The sequence below is a fragment of the Alosa sapidissima genome, chromosome 13, assembly GCF_018492685.1.
Source record: "Alosa sapidissima isolate fAloSap1 chromosome 13, fAloSap1.pri, whole genome shotgun sequence".
NCBI classification, from domain to species: domain Eukaryota; kingdom Metazoa; phylum Chordata; class Actinopteri; order Clupeiformes; family Clupeidae; genus Alosa; species Alosa sapidissima.
The window spans coordinates 8,930,316-8,957,548 of record NC_055969.1 but is presented as its reverse complement, the minus strand read 5'-3'; the positions used below and the strand labels follow the sequence as shown (position 1 = coordinate 8,957,548).

General features: G+C 40.3%; 2 protein-coding genes across 3 annotated transcripts; both read right to left on the bottom strand.

Annotated features, from left to right (window-relative positions):
* Positions 1 to 1,420: 1,420 nt before the first annotated feature.
* On the bottom strand, positions 1,421 to 8,024 carry gtf3c5 (general transcription factor IIIC, polypeptide 5). 2 transcript variants are annotated; one of them, XM_042058311.1, is made up of 11 exons: positions 7,689 to 8,024; positions 7,293 to 7,491; positions 6,863 to 7,061; positions 6,204 to 6,399; positions 5,986 to 6,090; positions 5,513 to 5,627; positions 5,287 to 5,367; positions 4,775 to 4,863; positions 4,173 to 4,255; positions 3,523 to 3,665; positions 1,421 to 1,652 (listed from the first exon to the last, which is right to left on the bottom strand). In XM_042058311.1, exons 1-11 carry the CDS (start codon positions 7,899 to 7,901, stop codon positions 1,492 to 1,494), a joined length of 1,584 nt encoding a protein of 527 aa, XP_041914245.1. In that variant the 5' UTR covers positions 7,902 to 8,024; the 3' UTR covers positions 1,421 to 1,491. The 2 variants fall into 2 exon arrangements, with proteins under 2 accessions (XP_041914245.1, XP_041914246.1); XM_042058312.1 differs by having other exon boundaries at positions 7,644 to 7,731.
* Positions 8,025 to 17,400: 9,376 nt separating this feature from the next.
* gfi1b (growth factor independent 1B transcription repressor) lies at positions 17,401 to 23,795 on the bottom strand. Its single transcript, XM_042058313.1, has 7 exons — positions 23,651 to 23,795; positions 23,081 to 23,202; positions 21,862 to 22,047; positions 21,057 to 21,289; positions 20,469 to 20,606; positions 19,697 to 19,862; positions 17,401 to 18,684 (listed from the first exon to the last, which is right to left on the bottom strand). Exons 2-7 carry the CDS (start codon positions 23,193 to 23,195, stop codon positions 18,506 to 18,508), a joined length of 1,017 nt encoding a protein of 338 aa, XP_041914247.1. The 5' UTR covers positions 23,196 to 23,202; positions 23,651 to 23,795; the 3' UTR covers positions 17,401 to 18,505.
* Between the last annotated feature and the right edge of the window lie 3,438 nt (positions 23,796 to 27,233).

Sequence of the window (27,233 nt, the reverse complement as noted above, 5' to 3'; positions counted from 1 at the left end):
GATAAAATCTCTCTTCATTTTCGTCTACAAAATGAGAAGACAGAATATCTAGCTGTTACGTTTTCAAAAACTTCCGAATGAGTTCATACGCAGCTTTCCTGTAGGCTAGTCTACGTGCTGTTGCTGCAACCCTGTGGCTGCAACACGAAACTACATGGAACAAGAACACTGGAGATTTCTGCCAGAGTTAGCAAGCTAACTACCTAAGCTTTATGCCACAATGCTACATACCCAGAAGTTGAAGCTTCTCTCATACAAATTAACATCCCCCAGAATGTCCATACAAAAATGTTCATCATGTAATGTCAACTATTTAACTAGTTAGACTGATGATGCAAAGTTTGCTAGCAAGTAAGCTAATATGGAAAGTTCGCTAGCAAGTTAGCTATGGCTAAGACGGAGAGTCTGTTTGGGGAATGTGTTGTGTTTGGGCGCATATCGCCATCTAGCGAGGCGGAGTAAAACATTAATACTTTGGCCTATGACAGTGTTTCTCAAACCTTTTCAGTTTCAGGACCACTTAACTAACCCTATCTAAAAAAAAAAAAAGATTAGACCTACTTCAACAGTAGCCTATAATTAGTCTACACAATAGGCCTACTGAACCACCTTGCTTATTGTCTTTGTACTTTGCTTATTGTGTGGATTCATACTGTATGATTTAAACTGGCATATCTTAGTTGCAGAACTGTTTTTACATACAAGTTGGTTCAATATTGCAAACAACTCATCTATATTATATTTTACCACGTCTGCTCGCGGACTACTTGGGAGACCTTGCGGACCACCAGTGATCCCCGGACCACACTTTGAGAAACACTGGTTTACGAATATGACAGTGGTCCAGTCAAATCTTTTACTGTCTATGGTCAAATCCCAGCCGAGCTATAACTGTAGCTCGACTTACCTGTGCATGTAAACATACTGACTGACAAAAAATCAGAATGAGTAATTATAACAGACAAGTAGCCCTGTGGACACACAATATTGTTGGAAAATTGAGATGTGTGAAACACTATTTGACTCAAATGGTAATCAGAAATAATTTGTTATAAAAAAAAGACTAAAATGTGTTGACTAAAACTGACTAAGACTAAGATACTTTTAGTTTTCTTTTGACTAAAACTAGACTAAAATGACGAGACTTTTAGTCAACTAAAACTTGACTAACAAAAATGATATTTGAATGACTAAATATGACAAAGACTAAAAAGGACATTTCGTCACAAGACTAAGACTAAGACTAAATTAAAAATAGGTGACAAAATTAACACTACTGAGCCCTATTCCTGTTCTGATGTAAGCTTTTAACCTCAAACCTCCCTTTTCGAACAATCAAAAGTCATGCCCACATCTTACTATGCAATTGTGAGAAGAAGTAGTGCTGACAAGTGCTTACAAACACACAGTTAAACACTTACATTTTTAGAAAACATAATTTATTTCTTACCAAAAAACATAAACAACAAAGTATTTTTCAATGGTCTAGGTCTACATGTAGTCAAGGATCTCTGTCTCCATTTCATTCTCACTGCCATCAGATGGCGGAAACTCTTCAGTCTCCTCTTCATCCTCTTCATCCTCATCTACATCTCCTTTGCTGGTACCACTTGGATCGGAGCCTCCTTTTTGCTTTTTTTGGTGTAGTCCAGCTAGAGATAAAAAAAAAAAACTAGTCATATGGAGAATAGCCATAACCATGTGGCAGGGTTTTAATTTTTCAATGCAAGTTCAATGTTACGATGTTAAATTGGAGTTACAGAATTACTATCAAGTCACAAAGTAAATAAATATAGGCTGCAATACTTGTGTCAGTTACCAATTGCACATTAATCTGTTAAAGTTACAAATACAGTTTTATTACACGTGATACATCTGTACTATAGAGAAAAATAACTACAATACCTAACAACTACAATCTATGCCACCAAAATACTCAAATGACCACTGTAGAACTTCTGCTAAATGACTGTTAACGTAATTAAGACCTAGATGCATTTAAGACCTGGTGTTTCATGTAATGTATTTTAGTCTTTTTAAGGCCCAAAATTCATACGATTAAATTTGAGACTTTTTACGACCCCATGGAAACTCTGTGTTGTGAAACTAACATGAGAGATCTGCTGAGGCTCAAAGTGAATATTGTTATAACCAATGAAAAGGAATGTTGTGTGTACACTCCCACTTTCCTCATGTAAATGCTTGCCATATCCTACGGACGATATCACATGCATCTCATGCTTTAACCAAGTTTTAGTCAAATTTATGCCCAGTCATGATTGAAAGAACAGCAGTCACTGTGCTGTTAGTTAATGTGTGACTGTAGTCCTTGAAAATCTCACAGGTGGCATTGGTTCACTGGGAGGGTAGTCTTCTCATCTGATCAGCCTTGGCTACCTCTTGGAATAGGGGCATCCACTACATTAGCTGGCCAGTGTTTTTCCACTAACTTTTTGTGGGTGACATTGGTTGAGTGAGAAAAAACGAGACGAGAACCCGCAACAACCAACTACTGGTCAAATTCTCACAGCATTAAATACATTTTTATAATGGTCAAAGGGGGGGGCCTGGTATTTTAGAACCACTGCACTAAAAACTACTCAATAATGCAAATTAACCATGGATCGTATAAACACAAAAGCATGTTTGCAATCAAACCTTCCATCTCCCATACCATTCTGGTGGTGCACTGTGAATGACAGGGAGGCTACACCAGGCGCATAACTGAAGCGCTTCGTTCGCAACACACAAAAAGAGGACTGTTTTAGAGGACTGCTAGCTAACTGTTGCAGCAGACACAACGCGAATGGAGCGATTCAGTTACATGCCCGGTGTGGCCCTCCTGTGAGAGTTGTGATCCCTACTGAAGACATCACCAACTCAAACAGAGAGACTGTGTTGCGTGTGGAAAACATGAGACAGGGGCCAAACTAACAGATAATCAACACAGGGTTCCCACTCTAGTCAAATGTAAAATTCCATGACTTTCCCCTGACAAAAAACTGAATTTCCATGACTTACTATATAATGAATAATACAATATACCGACCAATGATTTCAGAGCAGCCGTGTAGCGTTCAGGAATCTTTTACTTTTGTAGAGTGGGAGATGAATAAAGGGGCATTAAATAACCAAAGCTGGGCTACTCAAGCAAGCAGTAAAGCTAATAACCACATATACACCAATTCTCTGTGGAAATATTTGTATTAATGTATTTTGGCAAGTAAATGTTAAACTGCTAACAACAAAAATCCCTGATATTCCATGACTTTCCCCCAAAAATGATAAAATTCCCTGACTTTCTATGTCTGGAATAGACTTTCTGAAATTCCATGATATTCCAGAAATTCCATGACCCGTGGGAACCCTGTCAACAGTGGAATTCACCACAGTGAATAAAAATGAACAGGCACAGGCACAGGTGGCAGTTTGATAAAGAGAAGTGGGCATTTCCTAGAGGGAGGCGAGGAGGAAACTGAGCAAGAAGCTGGCATTGACCTGTCGGCCGGTTGGTGGCCTTACCAGATTTGGACTCTCGGATGGTATTCTTGATCATGGTGGACATGATGTCTCGGAGCTCGTCGGGCGTGCGGGTCACACACCAGCCGTCCCGCTCATCACAGACCTCCTCCTGTCCATCGTTCTGATGGATGATTTTCTGTAACCTATGAGGAGGGAGAGAAGCAGGGGCTCATGTTGATGATGTCACAATGATCTGAATGAGGTGCAGAGAGGAGGAGAAGCAGAACTTACCAATAGTCTAGTAATGGAGTGCATGTTAAAACAGACCTTTACATATGAATGCCAGAGATAAAGAGATTCTGCTAAGACTTAATGCTGATAGAAAATTATTATCAGCATGTCAAATTGATGAAAAGAAACACATGTCAAACATCCAAGTGTTCATACTATATTTATAACTAGTATAACAACTAATAATGCTATAAATCAAAAAATATTGCTTCCTTTAATTTCCAAACTCTTTGCAAACATTGAACCATAAATTCATGACCACTTTAGAGAAAACAAAAAGATTAAACTAAATGCATTGTGTGCATCTCTTATTGTACAGCTTCATCTAGGAAGGCAGAACATACAGAAACTATCAATATAAATAATAATGGAAACAAAAACATAATGCAATTGTAACGGTTTGAAAGTGGGGTGCTTACTGCTCCACTTCCAGGTCACAGAGTTGGTAGAACATCTGCCTATATGGTGGTAGCATCCCGTCATGAAACCTGTATGCAGACTCCTGAAAATGGAAGTACACAGTATCATAATAAATGATGGAGCATTATATAAACTGATGGACTACCATACAAAGACCCATCAGAACTGCCACTGTACTACTGTTGATATCTGGGCCATCATTACAAAACGATGGAAAGGCCCACTGGGTCATCTTTAAAAAGACAGACTCCTAATGGCCTGTCAATCATGCCAAGCCTCAGGCAAAAGAAAAACAATTACCCTATAATAATCTATTTATAACCCCTTTTTTAGTGCTCATGTCCTCAGAGCTGATTGACTTTAATGGACATTTCAGTACTATTATGGAATTGAGAGCATTTCGCAGAGGTTCAACTACCATGTCCTTTAATCCAATAATTTCTGTTTATAGTTTAACCACACTTTTGCAAGGCCAAGTGGAACAGCTGGACAATTGAGATAGTGCCATGACACTTCTGTGTGTGAATGAATCTTGATGAATATAATGCATATTGAATATTATGAATATAGACCTGCCCTGTGTGAGATGCGGTGGCTGTACCTTGAGCATGTAGCGGGGCTCCGCAGGCAGGCGGGAAGCACTGGGGCTGCTCTCCTCCGTGATGTCTTTCAGGCTGGCCGGCTGGGGACCTAGAACAGAACAGAACAAAACAGTTCAGTTCACTTTCAGTTTATTACCAGTAATAAATGGCCAGCACATCAACACAAAGTCAACATTACAATGAAATGTGTTGGATGAGGAAAAACAGCAGGTTGGCATAGCAACTAGAACACTAGTAAAGAATGAATAGGGCAAAGTATCATTAAGTAATGAAATGAAATGAAATAATCAAGATGGAGAAAATGCCATAACACTACACACATGCATGTAAAATGAGGATTTAAAATAAAAGTGACAATACAGCATTATTGCACATTAGATGTCTTGAACATTGTTTCATTTACCAAAAGAGCCATGTATTTTCTCTACATGCAAGACAAGGAAGCAAAACTTGTAAAGTCATGTGATTAAATGTGTTATTCATGGATACATGCCATTGTTGTCTTACTGACCTGATTTGTTGAGTGTGGTGTACAGACTGTGATGGTATGCACTTCTCTTGGCCTTCACTGGCATATCACCAACACCATATCCTTTATGGGGGACAGGAGGAACAAACGCTTGGGCTAATGTTTGCAGGCAGCATATGTATACCACATGCTCACCAGATGGTGACCCTTAATATTGTGTTTGTAAATTGCATTAGTTCAGATTAGCACCGGACTTTGGAGCCCTCACCATGCCTCATCCCACAGCGGATTCGGAAGTCCAGCACTTGATAAATCTTTGCTTCTGGAGTCTTCCGCGGGTCATAGCCAAACCTCACCCACATGCTTCTCCATGGACCGGTCAACTGAATGAGACAGCACAAACATGAACACACACACACACACACACACACACAAAGTTCTGATGTGATAATACAAACCATCAGAACTCGGATGCACAAGACTATTTATTTACTGTGTGTACACCATTTACGTTCCAAGACAAAACCATAAACAGTGAAAACACACTCTAACTCAACCATGACTTATTCCCACTTTTTGTGTCAGAAATGCAAACAGACATATTCTACCGTAACCATGTATTGGGTGAGGGAGGGACAGGGGTGGAGGTTGACCTCTCTCTTGTCCTAAACCCAGGCAGAGGCCAACTGTAGCATGATGATAACTGGGCATGATGATAGCCTGGCCCATTCACACACTCACCATGTAATATGCCACGTAGGGCAGAAGCAACTTGAGCTTTTCTGGATGCACGTCCATGTTGGCCTTGACCGCATTGCGGGACCAAATGGGCCTTCTCTCAAACAACTGTGGTAGGGGGAGGGAGAGAGAGAGAGAAAACAGGTGGGGTAGAAGATAAGTATGCTACTCTCGCTTGCTCGCTCGCACTCTCTCTCTCGGTCACACACACACACACACACCTTTAGAATCTCTTCTTCTGCCCTTTTCTCACTGGGATGGATGCTGACTTTCTTCCAGTTGACCTTGGCTGCCTCCAGTGGTTCGGAGGGCACTTCCTTGTCATCAAAATTGACAAAGATGGCATTGTGTGGCCGCCGCGCCCGACTCAGGCCAATTAGGTTGTCGCTGGAGGCCAGAGGAGGACCATAACCCTCTCTGCAGAATCAAACACAAGAAACAGTGCAGCTTATGAGATCATGTTGAAGCATTTGAAGAAACTCAAAAAAGACTCAAGAAAGAAAGAAACAACAGTCTATCCTGATCTTGACGTAACCCTTCTAAACACACTAGTTCTGAGCACTGAGGCAAGCCTTCACATCCTGTTAGGTGTTATGGAATGGCTTAACTGTAACAATCACGTGACCAAAACCAGCCTAACTCTGCAAAATGCTCATGTAGTAAACTTTCAAATGACTTCTACCTCTCAGTAAAGCAAAGGATGACTAAAGTAAAATGCAATTGCATTAGACCAACATTACACAAAAAACCCTTTTGCATTCTGCGCCGTTCATTGTAAATAAGGGAGTGTCATTCAGAACATGATAAGACAGTGAAAGCAGTGTACTCCAGACTGAAGCTAACAAACAAAAAAATGAGTACAGCCCTGGCCTACACTGACTTGTGCTGTGTGTCTGGGCGGTAATAGTAGTCCACGGTGCTGTCCAGGCGAGAGAAGATTGGTGGGGGGAGAAAGAGAGGCACATCCTGGTCAAAGAACTCCTTTTTCTCTGGTTGGCGCAGAATCACTTTGTTGTACAATGAGGTCCATGACTTGTCTGATTCTGAGTGTGCAGCCAGATACTGGATGTCTGCCATTGCTGTAAAAACAAAACCACCAACACAATACAGAAGTTGTATAATAACCAACATTAAATTTAGCTAATTTTAGCCGGAGTATCACCTAAAATATGTTATTCTTTTTCTAACATTCTCGGAATTGTTACCACTTTGACCACAACAGAATGTCAGTAGCCTACAATTATCAGGGATAAATGACGCATCTGAGACCTAGAGACAGCAAATTACAACTTTGGGATTTTAATTGCTACCTTGAAACTTGTACGTCGTCTCAATCACACCCAGAATTTCCATGCTGATTTGCACGTCTTGACTGTTTCCTTTCCGAACTCTTCGACGAATCCGAAGCAGAAGGTTGGTGGAGGGATAGCGGTTTCCATACACTGGATGGCAGTATGGGTCTTTAGGGCGATACCGAAGTTCTAGACGTTTAGTTGAGTCTGAATATGTCTGTTAAAAAAATGGGCATATTTCTTTAAGTATAGATGTATAGTAGAACAACACCAAAATATCAAATAACGTTTAGCACCTTTATTAGGCTACATTATCACAATTGCCTAATGGTGCGTCATAGCAAGGTCTGGCGCTTAACGTTAACGTACCTACATGAGAAACACATGTGCGGTACAAGTGTCCGTGACATTTACCTTTGAAACTCCCTTTTCACCCCCAATTGTATCCAACATTTTGTCGACATTGATAACAACTCCTGGATATTCCACGCACACCAATTTGGTATGTGGGAGACTGACAGTGGCGGAGTTGCCAGGTACAACAGGAACATTTGTGTACGTAACGTTAGCACCTTTTAGTTCGTCGTCTTGAGTTAACGTTGTGGGTAAAGACTTGGCAAAAGCCATACTTCAAAAAAATGTTGTTAGGTGAGATATTGGTGGAACTGATTAACAAAAGAGAGACATTGCAGCTCTCTTCATGCCACTTCCCTAAACACAGGAGGTCCGTCTGTCCAGAAGAACCGGATGGAAACAGTAGCCTACTGCTATTTTGTTCCACTTAAAATCTAGTTCTCACTCATTTATGAAAATTGAAATAGATTAGGCCTAAGTCTTGCTTTTTATTGTTGTGTGCTAGGCTATATGTTTTCACATTGGATTTTCCAAATAGTTAGTAACATTTAGTTGATAATGCCCCCCCCCCAGAATTATTGGCACCTTTGGTAAAGTTGACTAAAAACAGGTATAACAATAATATTTTGGTGATTTATTGTAATCACACAATGAAAACAATGAGGAAATATCCAACTTTGAAGGGAAGTAAAATTATCCTAAAAAAAAGGAAATTCTTAAATAAATAAATAGTTTTAACAAAAACATGTTGCCCACAATTATTGGCACCCCTAGAAAATCTTATATCCAAAATGTAACAGAAGCATTTTCCTATTCATATTTAACTTCTTTAAGTTAATCAGAGTGTCTGTTAACTTTCAGAAGTAGTTCATGACTTTCTTTTTCACTAAGGTATGAAAATAAAGTGACAGAGAGTCTAAATAGCCTTGTCATTTTTCAACATGGGAAAGCCTACACTAAATTTAAATAAAAAGAAAGTGTGTCAGCATTTGTAAGTCAGGGAATGGCTATAACAAACAAATTACTTTGTTGAAAATGCCCATGTTTAGAACAATAATTAAAAGGTTCAAATCAACTGGAAATGTGGCAAACATGCTTGTACAAAGACCCAATGGTTATCTTGCCCCCACTCACAGGGGGATGGCAAGAGAGGCAACAAATTCCATAAGAATCACTGTTAGAGAGTTACAGAAAAAGGTATAATCTTGGATAACCAAATTCCCCAAAAAGTCTTCAAAAGTGACCTCTCTGCTTATAGATTATTTAGAGGGCATGCCAGGTAAAAGCCTTTTCAGTCATTTAATTACAAATGTAAACGGCAGGAGTTATTGAATGGTACCGTGACTTTGTCTGGAATTGTGGTATTGTCAGATGAAATGAAAATTGTTCTCTTTGGCAAAAAACACTTTAGGTGAATTTGGCATACATATAAGAATGACTATACTGAAAAAAAAAAATCATGCCTAATGAGAACTATGGTGGAGGGGCTGTGATATTGTAGGACAGTTTTTGTTCCCAAAGTCCTTGGGAACCTTATAAAGGTGCGTGGTATCATGAACCCCCAAAAAATCTGAACATTTTCAATGAAAATGTGTCTGCCAAGACACTAAACATGGATCATGTTTGGATCATTCATCAGGTCAATGAACCAAAATAAATGTCCAGATTAAAACAAAAATGGTTTACTGAACACAAAATCAAGCTTCTGCCATTGCCATCTCAGTCCCCTGATCCATAGAAAAACAGTGGGGTGAGTCAAAGAGTAGAATGCACAAGTGTGAATCTGGACGATCTGGGGATATTTTGTAAAGACGAATGGTCTTAAATCCCTTAGTTTGTATTCTCCAACTTCTCCAACTCATTGGAGAATATTACGAGTTTTCTCAGAATAAATTGGCTTCCCCTCAAGGTTGTATTTTTCCTCATTCTTGTCATTGTGACATTAGAATAAATCACCAAAAGATTATTTTTATACCTGTTTTTAGTCAACTTTACTAAAGGTGCCAATAATTCTGGAGGGTACTGTATATGTTTGCTCTTCTTAAGTTATCTAGGCTTTATGTCCCTGGGTAGCCACACCTGTTCTGTCCTTGAAGCTTGTTTTTGCTCCCTCAATCCTGTAAGCAACCAATCACTTGTTCTTTCTTTCTTTCTTTCTTTCTTTCTTTCTTTCTTTCTTTCTTTCTTGCTTGAAAAGTGGCCGAGGTGTTGAATCTGAAGGCAAAATCCCTACCTCGCCACTCCTAGTTTGGACAAGGATTTCAGAGGTAATCCATGCTTGACCCAAATATTTATGTCTTTCCATTTGCGAGGACACACAGGTCAGAAAAAAAAAACAATTTATGTCCGGATGGCCATGCAAGCACCCATTCCCTTAATAAAGTTATGCAATGTAGGCTAGTCTGTTTGTTGGAGAGCTTGTCATTTAGAGCTGACCTCAAGAATGCTAGGGATGGGAAGGGGAAATGTATAATAGGACTACTTTGATTTGTGCTTTGTTGAGGTTAATGCATATTTGAAAAAGGAGAAGTATCTGCTTTATTTTGCATAACCTAGGTTCCAAGCCTAAAAAACAAAGGTCTTTTCTCCCCACAGGGTTCTTTCTTTAAATCTTTACCCTGACATTTCAGTTAGAGCAGCCTTCTAAAGCAGTCATATCAACCACTGCTCACATACATTTGCCTTCTTACTCACAGATATATTGCATTAATAATGCTAAATGGCTACACTCGGTTCAAACCATTTGGCTTTTGCCACTTCCCTACTGTATCTGTTGTGTACATGGTAGTATGTTTTGTAGAATACGTCATGAAAATGTTGATAGTTCTAACCTTGATTTTTAATGATTACAAAACATTTGTCCACAGAATTATTTGCATAGGAGCTTATTTTATGGGTCTTTGTCTAAATGATGATCCCTCTGAACATGCTGTTGATTTTTAAAGTACTTATTTTCCTGTTCTGGCTGCATCTAACTAATAGCATGAGCTCATTTGCTACAGAAAAGAGTCCAGGATTAGCTTATAATTATGTTTGGATGCTAACTTGGAGCATTCATAGTGAAATGGCCTCATATGGGGAGAAGATATTAATGACAACAAGGTCCAGGAAGTTGGAAGCTTTGTAAGTTGGTGCCAAAGTGCCCATTGTCCCAAACATGAAACCATGTCCCTACTCTGTTCTGTGTGACATGATGAATTACTGCCAAATAACAGATGTTTAAACCAAACCATGTCAGTGACCGTGTTTAAACACACAGCTCACTGAATCAAATATGTGCATATAGCTTAGTATCACTGTGTTTGAGCATAGGTTGTCAAGGTTTACTTTATATCTCGTTATATTTCTTCTCTACCTATCTAATTTGGATTCTTATAAGGCCATTAAACTGGACCTCTAATCCACTCAATGTGGCATGAAATGGCCTGTCCAGACCAAAACCATCAATAGCACTGAACTCATTTCTTCCCCACATTTGCTACTGTAGTGATGGCACATCGAATTACCAACTTTTTCAGATGTTTGTGTCTTTGGTGGTGTGATACAGAGAAACTAAACTAAAGCAACTAAAGGATTTATTTTTGGCGTGTGTCAGCTGTTGTAGCCTGACTGCCGAGTCACCCACTCCCAGCGCTCTGATAAGGCTTCCTATACTGTCTTATGAAACTCTGAGCTTTGTAGAAGAGGAGGGCTAAAGGAGGCTGGCAGGGTGTGTGTGTGTGTTTGTGTGTGTAGTGATATTGCTGCTTTGTAGAAGAGGAGGGTAAGACAAGACAGTCACAATCGGTCAGGGTGTGTGTGTTTGGCAGTGATGTTGCTTACACACACACACACACACACACACACACACACACACACACACACACACACACAGCCACACAGACTTGTGTGTGTGTGTGTGTGTGTGTGTGTGTGTGTTTCAGTTTACTTGTGAACAGTGCACTGATGTAAGGTTAACATTGATCTTATTTATCCTGTGTCTATTGAAATGAAAGTGTCTTCACCCTGGGAGTCCTGTATCTCGATAGCCTGGGTTTTCCCATGGTGCCTTACGCGTGCGATTTTATTCACGCTGCTAGGCAGCCTGGATTCTATGCACTTCGTTTTCACCTCAACGAAGGAACCAATCACAGAACGGAGGTAGGGCAGCAAGACGGTGACGACACACCGAAGCCGTTACGAGCTACGTACAGACGCATTTGATAGACATTCGTATCGCCCAATAAATGGCTCTGGGCATTCGTAAACCACGTTTCAAATACGAGAAAATGAATGTCTAGTTCCCTGACCCTATCTCAATGAGATGAGGTCTGACGTTAGCCAGGCTAGTATCTCAATGCTTTTGGCTCTAAATAAAGCAATCAATCAATTTCATATCTGTTGATTTTTATTTAGAACAGGAGAGACACGTCAAACAGTATCCTATACATTTATTGCAATTTGTATACTTGGACTGTAAACAACATGCAGGTTGATCATTATGTTGTATATGTTGTGTGTGTTTGTGTGCATGAATTAATTTGTGTTTGTGTGCATGAATTAATTTGCTCATTGGTCCATAATGTGTTTGTCTTGTGGAACGGGGTCTGTCTTGCTAGCTGACTATAGTGCTGCTGTAGTTTCTGTGTGTTTCTGATTACTGGTGCGTATATCTCTATCTGCGCACTGCGGCTGTTGGATCCTCCCTTCAGCACCACTTGCGTGTTTTGACCGTTATGGCCTGCGCCGTATGTGATAACGCCTATCACCCATGCATCACAACCCGGCCTGCTGCTCGGGCCTCTGCTGACCTCAGATTTCACTCCCGTTCTATGTGAGGTCCTCAACATTTGTTTCCTTTTCGTTCAAGACACTATCTTTTTTTTTGACACACTTCTTCCTTTTTTCCCCCTATTGCTCTAATCCTATTTCTCTTCACCTCCCTCTTCCCTCTCTTAACGACATATGTCTCTCAGTCTCGCACACACTTTTCCCCGGTCTCTCTTCCTGATAACACACAATGCCATATTTGGTTGTTGTATAGAAAGCTTCTCTGTGAAAAATGCTCTTCATGCCTCACATGCTGGGAAGGCTCTTCCTACTCTGCTGTCCAGTAACTGTCAATCACTCCGTATCTCCTGCCAGCCACTCAGGTCACGTGACCAGGGACATGTTTCCTGTATCCAGGCAAAAAGACAAATCATCCCTCTCTGACTTCTCCAGTTGTTATTGCTGCCCTTTAAGGCCTCCATATTGTTTTAGCATGCACTGTTTTCCACTAACTTATAGCCAATATGACATTTTCTGTGCTCTCCTTCACTTGGGCGTTAATTCAGAATTCATTTGACATGTCATATTTCATACGGCTGTGTCTGTTTCAGTTTAGTGCAGCTCAGTGCCTGAAGCCTGAATAGTAAACAGGGCCTTCACATTATTAAGCTTAGCTGACCCCAGTAAAAGAGACCAGTAGAATGGACAGCTGTGATCATAATTTAAGTTCACAACACACTGCTTTGATTGAGTGGGAAATGTGTCACCGTGCCGCACCTTGGAAAGCAGCAATGGCTCAACAGCAGATGTCACATCCTGATAGGGAAATCAGAGGTGATACACTTCGGTTTCCTCTTTTCCCCCTCTCACTCCCCTCTCATCATTTGGCCCAACTCACCTCTGGTTGGCTCTCTATTCCTAATTATGAGGAACTTTGCACAAGTAAATACTCGCCTCCTTTGGATTTAAATAATGATTGGCTCTTATCTGTCTGTCTCCAGTAATCTGTGTGCTTTGGGATGGTGCTGAGTCAAATTAACTGCTGTATCTTCTTCGTCTGTTCTTATCTCAGGCCGTTTAGAGTGTCGAACTCAATAAAGCCTGCAGAACTAACAAAGCCATTGTAAGTTACACTAATCTTTTCCTCCTGGTACATGAGCATAGGCCATCATGTGTAGTCTACTATAAGAGCTTATCTGTAAGAGTCAGTAAACTAGTATTATTGAGACGTATTAGACCGTCCACTTAAAAACAGGCATTAAAAGCCATCATTGTTGTGAAAAAACATATAATTATGCATGCAAATATACAGTACAGATTTAATATATAATTTCATGTTTACTCTTATAATATTTATATTTTTTCTACTTTTAGTTTGTTTTCAGCATTTTAATTTTTTTTTTCAGATGCACTCTTATAGGAATCATTTGTCATTTTTTTTACACAAACAAAAACACTAATGAACTGTGAAGTTATTGTAACAGACAAAGCTTATGACTGTTGTTTTGGGCAGACGTAATCCTGTGTCAGATTTCTAACTCCTTCGGTCTGTCAGGCTCCTATGCACAGTAACACTTGCCTAGGCAAATTCTTGGCTAAGCTGGCTGTTTGTTTTGCCATTATGTTTACATTTGAGGTGGAGAAGATATATGAACATGCAGTAGCATGGATTTGTTGCAATAATTAACTTGACATTCCTGAATTTTCATTCTCCTGATGTTTCTTCTGATGTTTGTATTGCCAAAAAGAGGAAATGGCTGAGTTAAGGGCCTATGCTTCTGCTCAGCTCATCTTATGATTTCTTGATTCATTAGGTCCTTAACACAGTTAAAGGAAAGTTCAATTGGTTCACAACAGTTTGAATACCACCTAAAACAACACAGTGTGAAAATACCTGGTATAAAAAGGAAACAAATGAAAAGAAAATAAACAGAAGAGAGAAGACTGGGAGAGTCCCTGCACAGATAAGACAGCTCCCCCTCTAATGCTGGTCTTTCTGAGGATTTAGCCTCTGGCACCCGGCATAGACATCCACCAGACCTGAGCCAGGTTGCTTTGCATACATAAAATTTGCAAGCCAAATCTCCCTTCTCCCTTCTCTCACTCCTTCCTCACCTAAACTGTGTGTGTGTGTGTGTGTGTGTGTGCGTGTGTGTGTGTGTGTGTGTGCGTGTGTGTGTGTGTTTGTAAGCAGTTGTATAATAAATTCAGTTGCACTACACATTAATATAAAAAGTTTGTGTATTTCCTAAAGAAGATCAGCATATGGGTGTATGAGGGCTGATATTACGCTGTTTGTGTGCACAATAACTGTAAGTTAAATGACTCCGCCAAAGTCAATCGGAGATCAAAGTTGTACAGTCTTTCAGTTGTTTTTACAGTTATGTTGCCATAGTAACTCTACCTCCCAACCCTTTGCATGTTCACAGGAACTGGCCCCAGTGAGACAGTCACTGTCTTCCAGGGGCCAGTTTCACAAAGCTATTTTAGGCTGGTTTGTAATGTCAGGTCAGTCTTAATTGTGCTCATAGACATCATAGACAACGTGGGGAGGAAGATAGTTGGGTACAGAAATGTGTGTGTGTGTGTGTGTGTGTGTGTGTGTGTGTTTGTGTGTGTGTGTGTGTGTGTGTATGAACACGCATTCCCATTTCCTTTAACCCAGAGCCAACCCACGGGAACAAAAACCTGTTCAAGGCCATCGCCCTTCCCGCTCTGCTCGCTCTGATTGGCTGGGCTGTGCAGGATTCTGATTTGCTCGGTTTCCCCACAACAGGATGCAGCCCTAACTGTTCCGTGGCAGACCCCATTGCTGTCGTAATATACATGGCTATTTGCATTGCCACCACAGATTTGTTTACCAACTGTACCTGTGCAAGGACAGCGCTGGGAGCCTTGCCTTCTGTTTGGACACTGATTTCCTCTTAAATCCCACCACCCGCTGACCCTAGTTTAAACAAGTTTGACTTTGTTTAGTTCAGTTGTGTTACGCACTTCTAGGTTTTAACTGTAAAAACAATTATCCACAGGTGCAAAATGTTCATGCATATGGCACACGGAAGTTTAAACAATAATGTGTTGTCAGTAGTCACAGCTGGCAACAGTACAGCCTTTCTCACGCAGACTAAAAGTGGTCCTTGTAACTTCTGACCACTACCATGGTGCTTACCAATTAAAAATATCAGCTTATGTGTGATGTGGGAGATTCTACATGCAAAGAAATCAAGACTATTTTTTATTTCTCTTGTGATACCATTGAGAAAAATCTCATCTTGGGAGTCGAGGGAAGTGAGTAGAGACAACAATAAACTTTAACAATATTAACTTTTAAAGAGCTTTTATTGATTTCTTGATAGGTCCATGGAGCACCACCAGCTGTCACCGGTCATAAAGTGCGACGTGGCAGTAATGTTTTTCTCCCACCTTTCTCCTCCCCCCTCCTCTTCCTCTGTTGTTTGCAGTTTTTGCGGGTGTGACACTGGTCGTTGACATTAGAGGGCAAAATAATCCACTTGTTTGCCAGGAATCACTTGAACCTCATCCCTCCACTCGTGTGAAACGCCCTCTTGTCTGTCCACCAGGAATCTGTACCTGAGTTCCTTCTCCGTGTTTGCATTAAGGGCTTCTCTGGAACTCCCAGTAACCGGCTTTGTCACAGTGCACTTCTCCTATTTCCCTGTGTGCTTATTTCCAAGTGATGGCATGAAGCGGTGCATGACCTGCGTAAAAAGTTACAGTTAGTCAACACGTCGAGAGACAGTTAAATAGGAATCTCTTAGTGCTGCGGGCATGAATGCATCTGTTTAGCTCCTGGATGCATCAGTGTTCACTACACACTCTGTGGTTATTGTCTTTTGCAGGTAAAATGTAGAGGGTGTTTTTTAAACCACATCACAAAGCCATGCTGAGGAGTAGAACCATAACAACCCACCCTACCCAAAACAAATTTAGTTCAAGAACTCAAGAGAGAATTAAACTCCATTAATTGTCCTGTTCCCAGTAAACTAAGTTACTGGTGTAGTGGCTGATGTTCAAGGTAATAACTACTCAGAACAATGGGAGTTGCTTTCTTTTGACCAGGATGCACAGGACAGAATAACTATGGTTTCTCTGGATCTCATGTGTGCACAGACATATTTATCTTTTTTTTCTATCATAGGTGTAGGCAAATCTGGTCTATAGAGCAGAATATTTACATGGACAGATATGTCCACAACACCCCATTGTCCAGGAATATCACTGTGGAGGAGTCCTGAGTCAAATGTTGTACATCATAACAACTACACAAGCCTACACATTGGGAAGTCTGTCATAAAATTATTTTGTGATGCGTTACAAAATGTCTTCTACTAAAAACCAGAAGATGGCATATTTAATTTATGATGACATATAGTTTTCCAAAATGTAATTATAATATGGTGTATTGTATGATACACTCTTCTGAAAGACCCTTGAAGTACATAAACTTGGTTGACAGGATATTTGCATGGAGCTCCAGGTAAAAATTTGAATGAGCTGCTATCTGCAATTTCACCAGAGATTTCACAGAGCCTTTGGCTCAGCTCACAGGAGAGCCATTTCACAGTAGGTGACAGGAATTTTAGCATCCGGATCCTTTTGAACACTCACACGAATACACAGACAGAGAGAGAGAGAGAGAGAGAGAGAGAGAGAGAGAGAAAGGCAAATATAGTTCCGTGACACAGAAAATAATTGAGACCAGAGGCCTGTTCGAATTGAGTTTTTTTCTGTGTGTCATGGCTTTTAAAGACAGTGTCAGGTAGGATTAAGATAGATTTCCTGTTTCTATAGAGCTATTGCTTGTATTGTTATTCTGAACATTGCATAACTCTGATTGTATTGACTATATTATTTAAATGCAGCCTAGATTATTTGTTAAGCAGAATGTATTCCAAGTACTTTATCAGGGCAAAGTTATACTGTGCCATTTGAATATATTTGTTTTCGAGAAAAAGGTCAGAGAAAGATGGAGAAAAGAAATAATAGGATGGATACTCTTAGATAAAAGTAAAATACTTTGAAAAATTACATTTATTCAGTGTACACACAAACAATATAATGCTTAATCTCTTCATGTGGTCACATAAACACCACTGGCAGGTGGACATCCATTCATACAATACTTACTTTAAATAGTTTTGCTGTAATATGGCACAATTTACAAAATACACAAAAAAAATATCATCTGTGAAGTCACCTCAGCAAAGGCAAAAAAGCAAACATAAGCCCAAACACCACAACTTCAAACAAATATCATTCTCACTTCAGATTTTTACTTGAAGCCATAATTACTGATAAAAAACACCATGATTTTGGCCCTTTGTGATACTTGCTTCAGGTAGATTCTATAAAAGCTCTACAATGAGATATTGGTTCATGCCAGGATATTCTCTGTAACCTATATGCTTAGCTTTTCTATTTCAGATGCCAAGGCTTTTTCTGTACAATTGGCTTGGCTTGATAAAATTGAGGCTGACATTTTAGATGAGTTGAAAGGAATCCTCTTCCTGGAAAACTGTAGTGTGATGACCTTCCATTCAGGTGAAGATAAGGTCTGGGAAACTAGGTGGATGTGGCCGGAAGCCTCTCTGTATCTTCCCTAAATTTCCTGAAGACTACAGAAGTTCATTGGAAACTCATATGCATTACAATAGAGCACTGATTGTACACTTTCATTACCTAAATGATTTTGAAAGGGTGCTGATGTCATTGTTGCATGCTTCCTTTTGTTGTCCCTATAAATGTTTCCAAAACCAAAGAATGTATAAATATCTGTACTTTAGGCTTCTCTGTGTGGGAAGAAGGGAGGGAGCAATTACAAAGTAGTAATTTGTGTATATATTTACATTCACAAATTTAGCTCAATTTTTTTCTCCAAATTGACTCATGGGCCCAGCCCAGTAGATTCCAGTCCCTGAAAGTTTGAAGGCGTAAACCACTGGCATCATTACATTGCACCCACACTGTATGCACCACCCCTGAGTCAAAGTGCCTCTCCCGCTGGCCTGAGTGGAGAGAGGGTGATGGCTGATCCAGGATCAGGTGTGTCCCGCTGTCCCACCCGGACTTCGTTTGTCTGTTCTGCGTCCCTCCCACTTGGCTGCAGCCTACTTCAGGCTATGCTGGCTCTCATGGTGCCTGCGAAGGTCCACCTTCCTTTGGAAGCCCTTGGCGCAGATGTCGCAGCCGAACGGTTTGAAGCCGGTGTGTTTGCGGCTGTGTGTGATCAGGTTGGAGCTCTGGCTGAAGGCTTTGCCGCACACCTGGCACTTGTGAGGTTTTTCTCCTGTGGGAGCGCATACACATGTTGCATGTTAGGGGCAGTGATTCTGTCGATCAGTTACTCTTCTGAGCACAAAACACCAACAATGTCTCCAGGCAAAGAGCTGAGGTCGAACAGATTTGCACAAAAACTGTCTGCATATTTCCAGTGATCTCTGACTCACCAAGCTATGCTCTCCTCCAACCAGGAAAATATGCAAATCAGTCATGTATTTGTTTAATTTTTTTTATTATTTTACTTTTTTTATATTTATTATTTTTGTTTTGTTTGGCTGGTTGAACCTAGATGAAAAAAATAAATATCCATCTCTTCCCAGGTTCACCAGCACACACACACACACACACACACACACACACACACACACACACACGCACACACACACACACACACCACCCTGGGGCTGTGGAAGCCATCTAAAGTTTTAGCCTTAATTGCAAATGTTTGCAAATCGCTCCAACAGACCATCTATAATATGTTGTTAAATTAGTTGTTAAATTAGTTTTTTTTTTCAATAAGAAAACAAGTTGATTAGTGACCAAGATATGACATAATAGAGAAGCCACTTTGAGATTAACCATCGCTTTAACGGCGATGGCAGAAACGTGGCGTTGAAATGATTATTGCGTTTTATTATAGACCATTACAGTGCTGTGAATTTGCGTTATAGTCTTGGAAGCACTTTAAAGGACTTGAAACCAAAACACCTTTGGTTGCCACCAAAAGATGCTGGCACCATCAAAGCCAAATGTAAATAAGATGAACCAAAACTTTCCCGGCACATGGTAGAATACATTCATTTTATAATCTGTAACTATTCACCCTCAATAATGTCTTATGTAAGCACTTAGGTCACAGGTTTTTTTTTTGTTTTGTTTGGCTGGTTGAACCTAGATGAAAAAAATAAATATACATCCACACATCAGATACATGTCTGTCCCTTCCACCATCTCTTCCCAGGTTCACCAGCGCACACACACACGCACACACACACACACACACGCACACACAGACAGACCTGTGTGGATGTAGGTGTGCTTCTTCATGTCAGATTTCTGGTGGAAGCGCTTGCCGCAGTACTGACAGGGATAGGGCCGCGTGTCTGAGTGGATGAGCAGATGGGTGGAGAGGGTGGAGGAGCGCTTGAACGTCTTCCCGCACATCTTGCACTCAAACGTCCTCTCCTTAGAATAGAAAAAAACACATGGCATCAACAGTTCAGTGCAAATACTACATCAACTACTGCTTTAACTGTACAGTGTGTGTGTGTGTGTGTGTGCACGCTGGTTGCAAAAATGAAAACATTTATTCATTTAGCAGACGTTTCTATCCAAAACGACTTACATAGGCTATGTCAATTATATTATAAGGGTCATTGTCCCTGGAGCAATTCAGGGTTAAGTGCCTTGCTCAGTGGAAGCTGGGTATTGATCCCACAACTTTTTCAGGCTACTGTATGCTAGCTTAGCTTTTTCCCTGTTGCTGGCCTTTCGTTATCTTGTCTCAGGCAGGATTTATAAAGAGGAAATGTTTACAGTAGTATCACTGTTTTTCAGTGGCATAGTGCATTATCCACCCAAATCCCTTCAACAATCATGACCTAACCAAACACAGGTGAAACACAAGAGTCATTCATCTCATTTTCAAATTGGATTCCCTCCCTGTTTTTCATAGGAAAACTGGATATGCTGGGGGGCAATACGGATAGCTAGCCTGGCTCGTCATTGACTGTACCTGGGAGGGAGATAGTCTGCACACTACACTGTATGTGAGCTCCAAGAAATACGTACCTGGGAGTGGACATTCATGTGTTGCTCCAGGCTGACGGCGTGGCCGAAGGTCTTCCTGCAGATGCTGCAGCCGAATGGCCGGGTGCCGCTGTGTGAGCGTCGCACATGCACCTCGAGTCCGTGAGGAGTGGAGAACACCTGAGAGAACACATCACATGAGTACTCCGTTCTCAGTGCATGGATTAAATAGATAAACAAGTAAATAAAACGTTCTAACAACATCAGGTCATGGGTTTGATGCCTGGGTGAGGAGGCCACACACTGATGGAGACAATTTATATCTGAACTGTACTGTAATGAAAGCAATGTCTGTTGAAGGACCAGAATTAAATGGTGCTTAAAAACTGCCTGCTGCAAAGGATATCAAAACAATAAAAAAACTAAATCACAGCATTGTCTCTAAAATCATTCAGGTCTGACCATATGAGACAATATTTCAAATCCCTATCTCTCTGTGGATACGTTAGGCAGATGATGATGGTGGGAGAATGTGTGTGTGTGTGTGTGTGTGCGTGTGTGTGTGTGTGTGTGTGTGTGTGTGTGTGTGTGTGTCTGTCTGGGGTGGGGGTTGACAAAATAAAGCCTGACCTTCTCACAGGTAATGCAGTGGTAGGTGTCAGAGGTAGGTGAATAGTGGGTGCTGCAGTCCAGGGGCTGTGGTGTGTCTGGGGGACTCTGCTTCAGATGGGCCCCGTACAGGCTGGCAGTGTGCTGGAGCAGGGAGGAGGGAAAGCCCATCGGGGGGAAGTCAAAGGGTGTGGGCAGAGGCTCCCAGCCATAGGAGTGCTTGTAGTATGGAGGGAACTCAGCCAGCTGAGGTTCTGCACATGGAGGGACAGACAGATGTGGTCATTATAATTGTCCAAGTCATGATTTTAGATTACAACCAACCATTTTTACACTTTATATAAAAAAATGCATTTGGAAGAAATTATACAAAAGTCTTAATTCTTCTGCTATCATTTAAGGAGAACATTTCACTTGTGTTATCAACCTTCCTTCGTCAGTGTTTTGGCGAGTTTATTTATTGCCCATTTATGATCTGATCAGCAACTAGACCAGAAAAACCCTGAGGCGAACACCCACAAATGTCAACAACATTTTCAGTCATTTCCCTTCATTGCTGTGGCCGTTTCTGATCCAATCAGCAACATAACCAAACTAAATGCAAACCCCTTATGCGGGTACCAAGGAATAGAATATATAGATAAAGTGATCTGATCTGTTATATCAAAAAGATGAAGGAAACACCTGTCAAGTTATGAAGACTTTCATCCTTGGCATATGAATATGAATATGAATTTGTCATCCTGATTTCTCCTTGAAAGATATTTCATGAAAGATAAGAAGGGAAGTAGCCTTACTCAGATATTGTCACAGAGCATGTCCTTACCTGACATATAAAATGGCCTCCCTGGGGTCACTGGGGGCAGGGTGGGCTCTGGGAGTGATGGCACTGGGCACTCTGGCTCCTGCTCAAACTTGATGTTGTTGAAGGAGTCCAAGTGTGAGGGGATACCACCTGACCGTGATTCTTCTTCCTGGGACAAAGTCCTGGAAAGTTCCAGGGGTTCAAGTGCTATAAGAGTAGATGATGAATCAAATATTAGGCACTGTCAAATATACTGATGAGGTTTCAGACTAGGTTCAGACTGATTCAAAATGAATGGGTTTAGTTAGATAAATTACTTTTTCATGAAAGTGAAGTGTGATTGAAAAACGCTCAGCTGCTAATTAGAGTTTTTTTTCTTTAGGCAACATGGAATTCATTCAACATTTCTTCTATTTTCACTACACTGTGGTTTAAAATTAATTGATTGTTTGGCGACAAACATGGTGCACGTCAAATCTGTTTACCATGTTCTCCGTCAAAGGCAATAAAAGTTGATAAATTCCCTCAAAGATAAAAACAATGAAGGATTTTTCTTATAGCGTCTTTCAATTTGCATATCCGTATAATCCACCCTAACCGCCTGGCTGTGGCAGGATCAATGATGAGGAGACTTCAACTTGAGCGTCAAGGATCCAACTTGTAACTGTCGCTAAAGCAAGCCCACACCACCACCCTGGGGCTGTGTAAGCCATCTAAAGTTTTAGCCTTACTTGCAAATATTTGCAAACCGCTCCAACAGACCATCTATAACTTTGTTTTCTGTTAAATTATTTTTTTTTCAATAAGAAAACAAGTTGATTAGTGACCAAGATATGACATAATAGAGAAGCCACTTTGAGATTAACCATCGCTTTAACGGCGATGGCAGAAACGTGGCGTTGAAATGATTATGCCTTGCGTTTTATTATAGACCATTACAGTGCTGTGAATTTGCGTTATAGTCTATCGCTCTTAGTCCGTATCTTAAGCTTTTATGCCAGTTCTGTTACCTGAACAACAAAATATGTCTGTTTCAAATAGTATAGGCTAAATAGGGGAATTCATATCCTATCAGGAGACATGCGTAAAAGTAACATGTTAGTTTGGAGACCATCTTACGCTGTAAAATGTGACTTTTTCATAAAAGAGTGAAATCAAATAGGTGATTAATTGAAGCGACGCTATTATTTTTTATCGCAAAAGTTGAACAAACAGACCTAAGAATGTATCTACCACTTACTTGAGACCGGGACCGTGTATGACGGGTGTCTTGGTTCAGCCGGGACATCCTCACAAACACGGTGCACGTTGTACGATGCACATCTTTTGCTCTTTACAAGAAATGAGCGAGGCATGGTGAATCTGTTAAAAACATAATTTTGTTTTTGGATGTCAGGCTATGACTTAAAACAACCATTTGGAAAACATGCAAAAATACACTGTTAAAGAACATAAAGGCCCAGCTGTCATGGATGAGTTAAATGTAATGTAATAAAAATGACCATTTTGAAAGGCCATATCATAGGCATACATTATAGATGTCAAACCAGATAGATAAATTAATGAATATATGAATCTAAAATCTAAAATTTGAAAAAAACAAAAACAAAACAAAAAACCTACCATTAGCCAATAACAAATGAAGAAAGCGAACGTTTTTGTCTGTTATGTCTGACGTTTTTAAACATGAGTTAGTAATTAAATAGATTTGGATTTGTAAACGTATAATTGTGTGTTGCAGCCTAAAAGTTTTTATCACGGCTAAGAACACAGTTTAAAAGTTGCGTAGTTTAGGCTACACAAAACATACCTGCAGTTAAGGAGATTATTTCCTGTTGGCCCTTGAAATAAGCTATATTTCCCTAAATGTGTGAGAAGCAAAGCTTAACGGCTCGAAAGGTATATGTAGCGCATTGCTTGACACTTGCCAAGTCCCTGTTGCTCCCCTCCCTGATTTTCAATCAGATAAATTTGTCGGAATCTGACAGTGGTTTGACAGCCAATGAGAGAGCAGCGTGCTGGGTGAATATTTGCGTACAAACACAGGGTGCAAAATAATGTCTTGGTAACTGCTGACATTTGATTCCCGCTGAATAGGCTTTCGTTTACGATTTATTATTTTTTTTTCTTGACATGTTTTATGGTTATCACAACGGCAATTGCACAAAAATAAATCGAAGTTTTGAACATTTAGTTTAACTTTGTTTCTTATGCTCCAGAAAGACAGCCGTTGTCTCTCAATTTAGACTAGCCTGGCCTACTATCGAAAAGTTAGACTGCAAACGCTTCTTTTACCATTTCATACTTACAGTAGGAAAAAGTAAATTAAACAAGCATGTTAGCTTTGAGAATACACACCAAACCAGTCTTTCGATGCTAAGTCTTGTTTGCACAGTAATGTTTGCTCAGAAGTGTAATTTGTGTAGACGAATGTAGTTCTGCAAAGGTTTATATTTGCGAAAGAGATTTCAGATTAAAAATGAGGATGATTTTTTATTTTTACAATTAGCAATAATTAAAAATCACATGATTAATAATACCGTTGTCTGCAACTGAATTAACAGTATGATGCAACGGTATGCGTTACCTAGCGCTTACAGGCTCCCCTAGCGCTTTTGACAACCTGCACACCTGATGTGCACCATGCTCTCTCTTCCCTCCTCTACCTCCTTCCTCTCCACTTCCCTCATCTACCTCCATTCGTCTACCACTTTATCCTCCTACCACACTTTAACTATACTTATCTATAATGTAGGCAATAGTATCACAGATGCAGTAATTCCCAGGTAAGGTCTGCTCTGCACTGTAAGCTTGAATGTTATTATCTTGCTGTAAGTCGCTTTGGATAAAAGCGCCTGCTAAATTAATAAATGTAAAGTAAATGTAATGCGTTGGCATAAATGTCAGTTGTACAGTTAGAGAACTCTGTAGTCAGAGAACTCACAAACTTGGACTTTGAGTCCAAAGAAGTGGAGGTGCTTTGAGTCCAAAAGAGTGGCGGTGCTGCAGTCTTTGTGCAGTAGTGTTATGGATGTTTGTTATGGTAATCGCGTAATGTCGCTATCAGGCAACATTTTTTATGTCATAGCCATATTTAGATTGTGGTCTTTTGAGAGTAGTGTTTTAGTCAACAAAGTCCAGATAAAACATATCCACATAGTAAGTTGCTCGACATTTAGGCCTAGGTCAAGATAATGAATAGTTTTAGCCTTAGTCTTAGTAAGATTTCGGTCATAGCTTATTATCTATCCTCTGCATAATATCTTCCTTGAACACACATCAAAGCACCAACAATGTTCAGCATTGAAATGCCGTGAATTATATTCTCCACTAGATGGGGGTGTTTGATCTCTGTAAACTTCAGAAATCAATCAGTGAGCACAGATTGAAGCCCCCGTGAGGCTGAAGGAAGGAAGACCATCTCAAACAAAATTGAGGAGATGTGCTCAGCTTTGGCGTTGTAAAATTTAGCAGAAAATCTAACTAGCGCTATTTTTAGACAGTATTTTTTTTTATGATGACTGAAAATCAAACTGGAGTTGTGAACGTATCCTACTTTGTGCTTTATAGCTTGTTTTTAGGCAACTGAGGTTTGTAAATCTTTGAACTCAAAACACACATAGACCTGGGGCCGTATTCACAAAGAATTTTAAGGCTAAAAGTAGCTCCTATAAGTGGCGAATTTAGGAGCAACTCCTAAAAATAATGGGCGTGTCACTCCTAACTTTAGGACTCCTAATTTTTTTCACTAAAAGTAATTCACGAAGCATTTTAGACCTAAAAGTAGCACCTAAGTCTGGGACAGCTTAAAAGAAGTCAAGAGGACTCCTAACTCACTAATTCACAAACCTATTCACAAACAGCTTTTTGCGGCATTTCACGTCGCGATGTTTTGAAATGCGTATGCGGCAACAGGAGCTTCCAATCGCGAGGGAACAATTTTGCATTGTAGGCATAAAAGGGATGCAATAACGCCACCAACAACAACCAAAACGACTCATTGTCAACATGTAAATTAAATGTAACGTTTCATTGTGAGTCAAATTAAAATGTTCTCCTCTTTGCAAACATAGGCATATGGTGACAGATTAATTTAATAATGTTGCAAAGATACTGCATCAATCCGTAGGCCTATGTTTCATTAGGCTAGACTATTTGTTTTGCCTTACTCTTTATTCATTTAGGCTAGGCCTTTTTATTCAGTTATTCATCATCTTCCGTCCTTCGCACTACTTGTGTAGCGCACGCATTCTCAGACCTGTCACCTGTCACTCATCATCGTAAGAGAGGTGTTTGGAATCATTCCCGCGTTGCAATCATCAGCCAATCAAGGTGGTCACTTCAGTCAAGCTCGTGCATGAGTAATGACGTCATCCATAGCAACGAAGACTCACTCTTAGTTTAGGAGTTGCCATTTTTCCTTACTAAATAGGTCTGAAAGGCTTTGTGAATAACTTTTAAGACAAAACTCCTAGCTAAAATCTTTTAGTGCGATTTAGGAGTACTCCTAGTGGTAAGATAAAAGGCTTTGTGGATACAGCCCCTGATGTATATTTATTTCTTTATATACATGTATTTAATGCTTCACTCAGTTCTGGAATAGTTCCTTATTCTTTTAAACAGGCTAGGGTTACACCTCTGCTAAAGAAAAGTACACTTAATCCAACTGAGGTGAAGAACTACAGACCTGTCTCCCTTCTTCCTTTCTTGTCAAAGGTTTTGGAGAAAGTGGTCTTCAAGCAAGTTTGTGACTTTCTTCATCAGAATAATCTACTAGACCCTATGCAGTCTGGTTTCAAGAGTGGTCATTCTACTGAAACTGCTCTTCTGTCTGTGACTGAAGCATTTCTGGAAAAGCTCTTGACTGGTTTGAATCTTACCTTAAAGGGCGTTCTTTCAACGTGTCTTGGCAGGGACAGGTATCTAAGTCTCATGACCTCACCACAGGTGTGCCTCAGGGATCAGTATTAGGACCCTTGCTTTTCTCTATTTACACCACTTCCTTAGGTGATACCATTCGCTCCCATGGATTTGACTATCACTGTTATGCAGACGACACTCAACTTTACCTGTCTTTTCCACCTGATGACTCTAGTGTTTCCCACCGGATTTCTGCATGCCTTAAGGATATTTCAGCCTGGATGAAAGATCAGCACCTTCAGCTTAATCTCTCAAAAACAGAGTTTTTGGTGTTTCCAGCTAAAAAAGCTATTCCCCAACAGATTAACATCCAGCTTGACTCAACTTCACTGACCCCAACTAGATCGGCACGAAACTTGGGCGTTGCAATTGATGACCGACTTAACTTCTCTGAGCATATAGCTTCTATTGCAAAATCATGTCGGTTTATGCTTTACAACATTAGGAAGATCAGACCTTATCTGACACAAGAT

What these genes read in the sequence shown, in the direction of transcription:
- gtf3c5 (XM_042058311.1), bottom strand. Translation starts at nt 7,901, where the DNA reads ATGGCTTTTGCCAAGTCTTTACCCACAACGTTAACTCAAGACGACGAA. An exon ending in GTGAAAAGGGAGTTTCAAAG is followed by an intron (nt 7,492 to 7,688) that starts GTAAATGTCACG and finishes TTTTTTTAACAG; the next exon opens with ACATATTCAGACTCAACTAA. An exon ending in CCTACGTGGCATATTACATG is followed by an intron (nt 5,628 to 5,985) that starts GTGAGTGTGTGA and finishes TGTCTCATTCAG; the next exon opens with TTGACCGGTCCATGGAGAAG.
- gfi1b (XM_042058313.1), bottom strand. Translation starts at nt 23,195, where the DNA reads ATGCCTCGCTCATTTCTTGTAAAGAGCAAAAGATGTGCATCGTACAAC. An exon ending in ATACACGGTCCCGGTCTCAA is followed by an intron (nt 22,048 to 23,080) that starts GTAAGTGGTAGA and finishes CTACTCTTATAG; the next exon opens with CACTTGAACCCCTGGAACTT. An exon ending in ACATGAATGTCCACTCCCAG is followed by an intron (nt 19,863 to 20,468) that starts GTACGTATTTCT and finishes TTCTATTCTAAG; the next exon opens with GAGAGGACGTTTGAGTGCAA.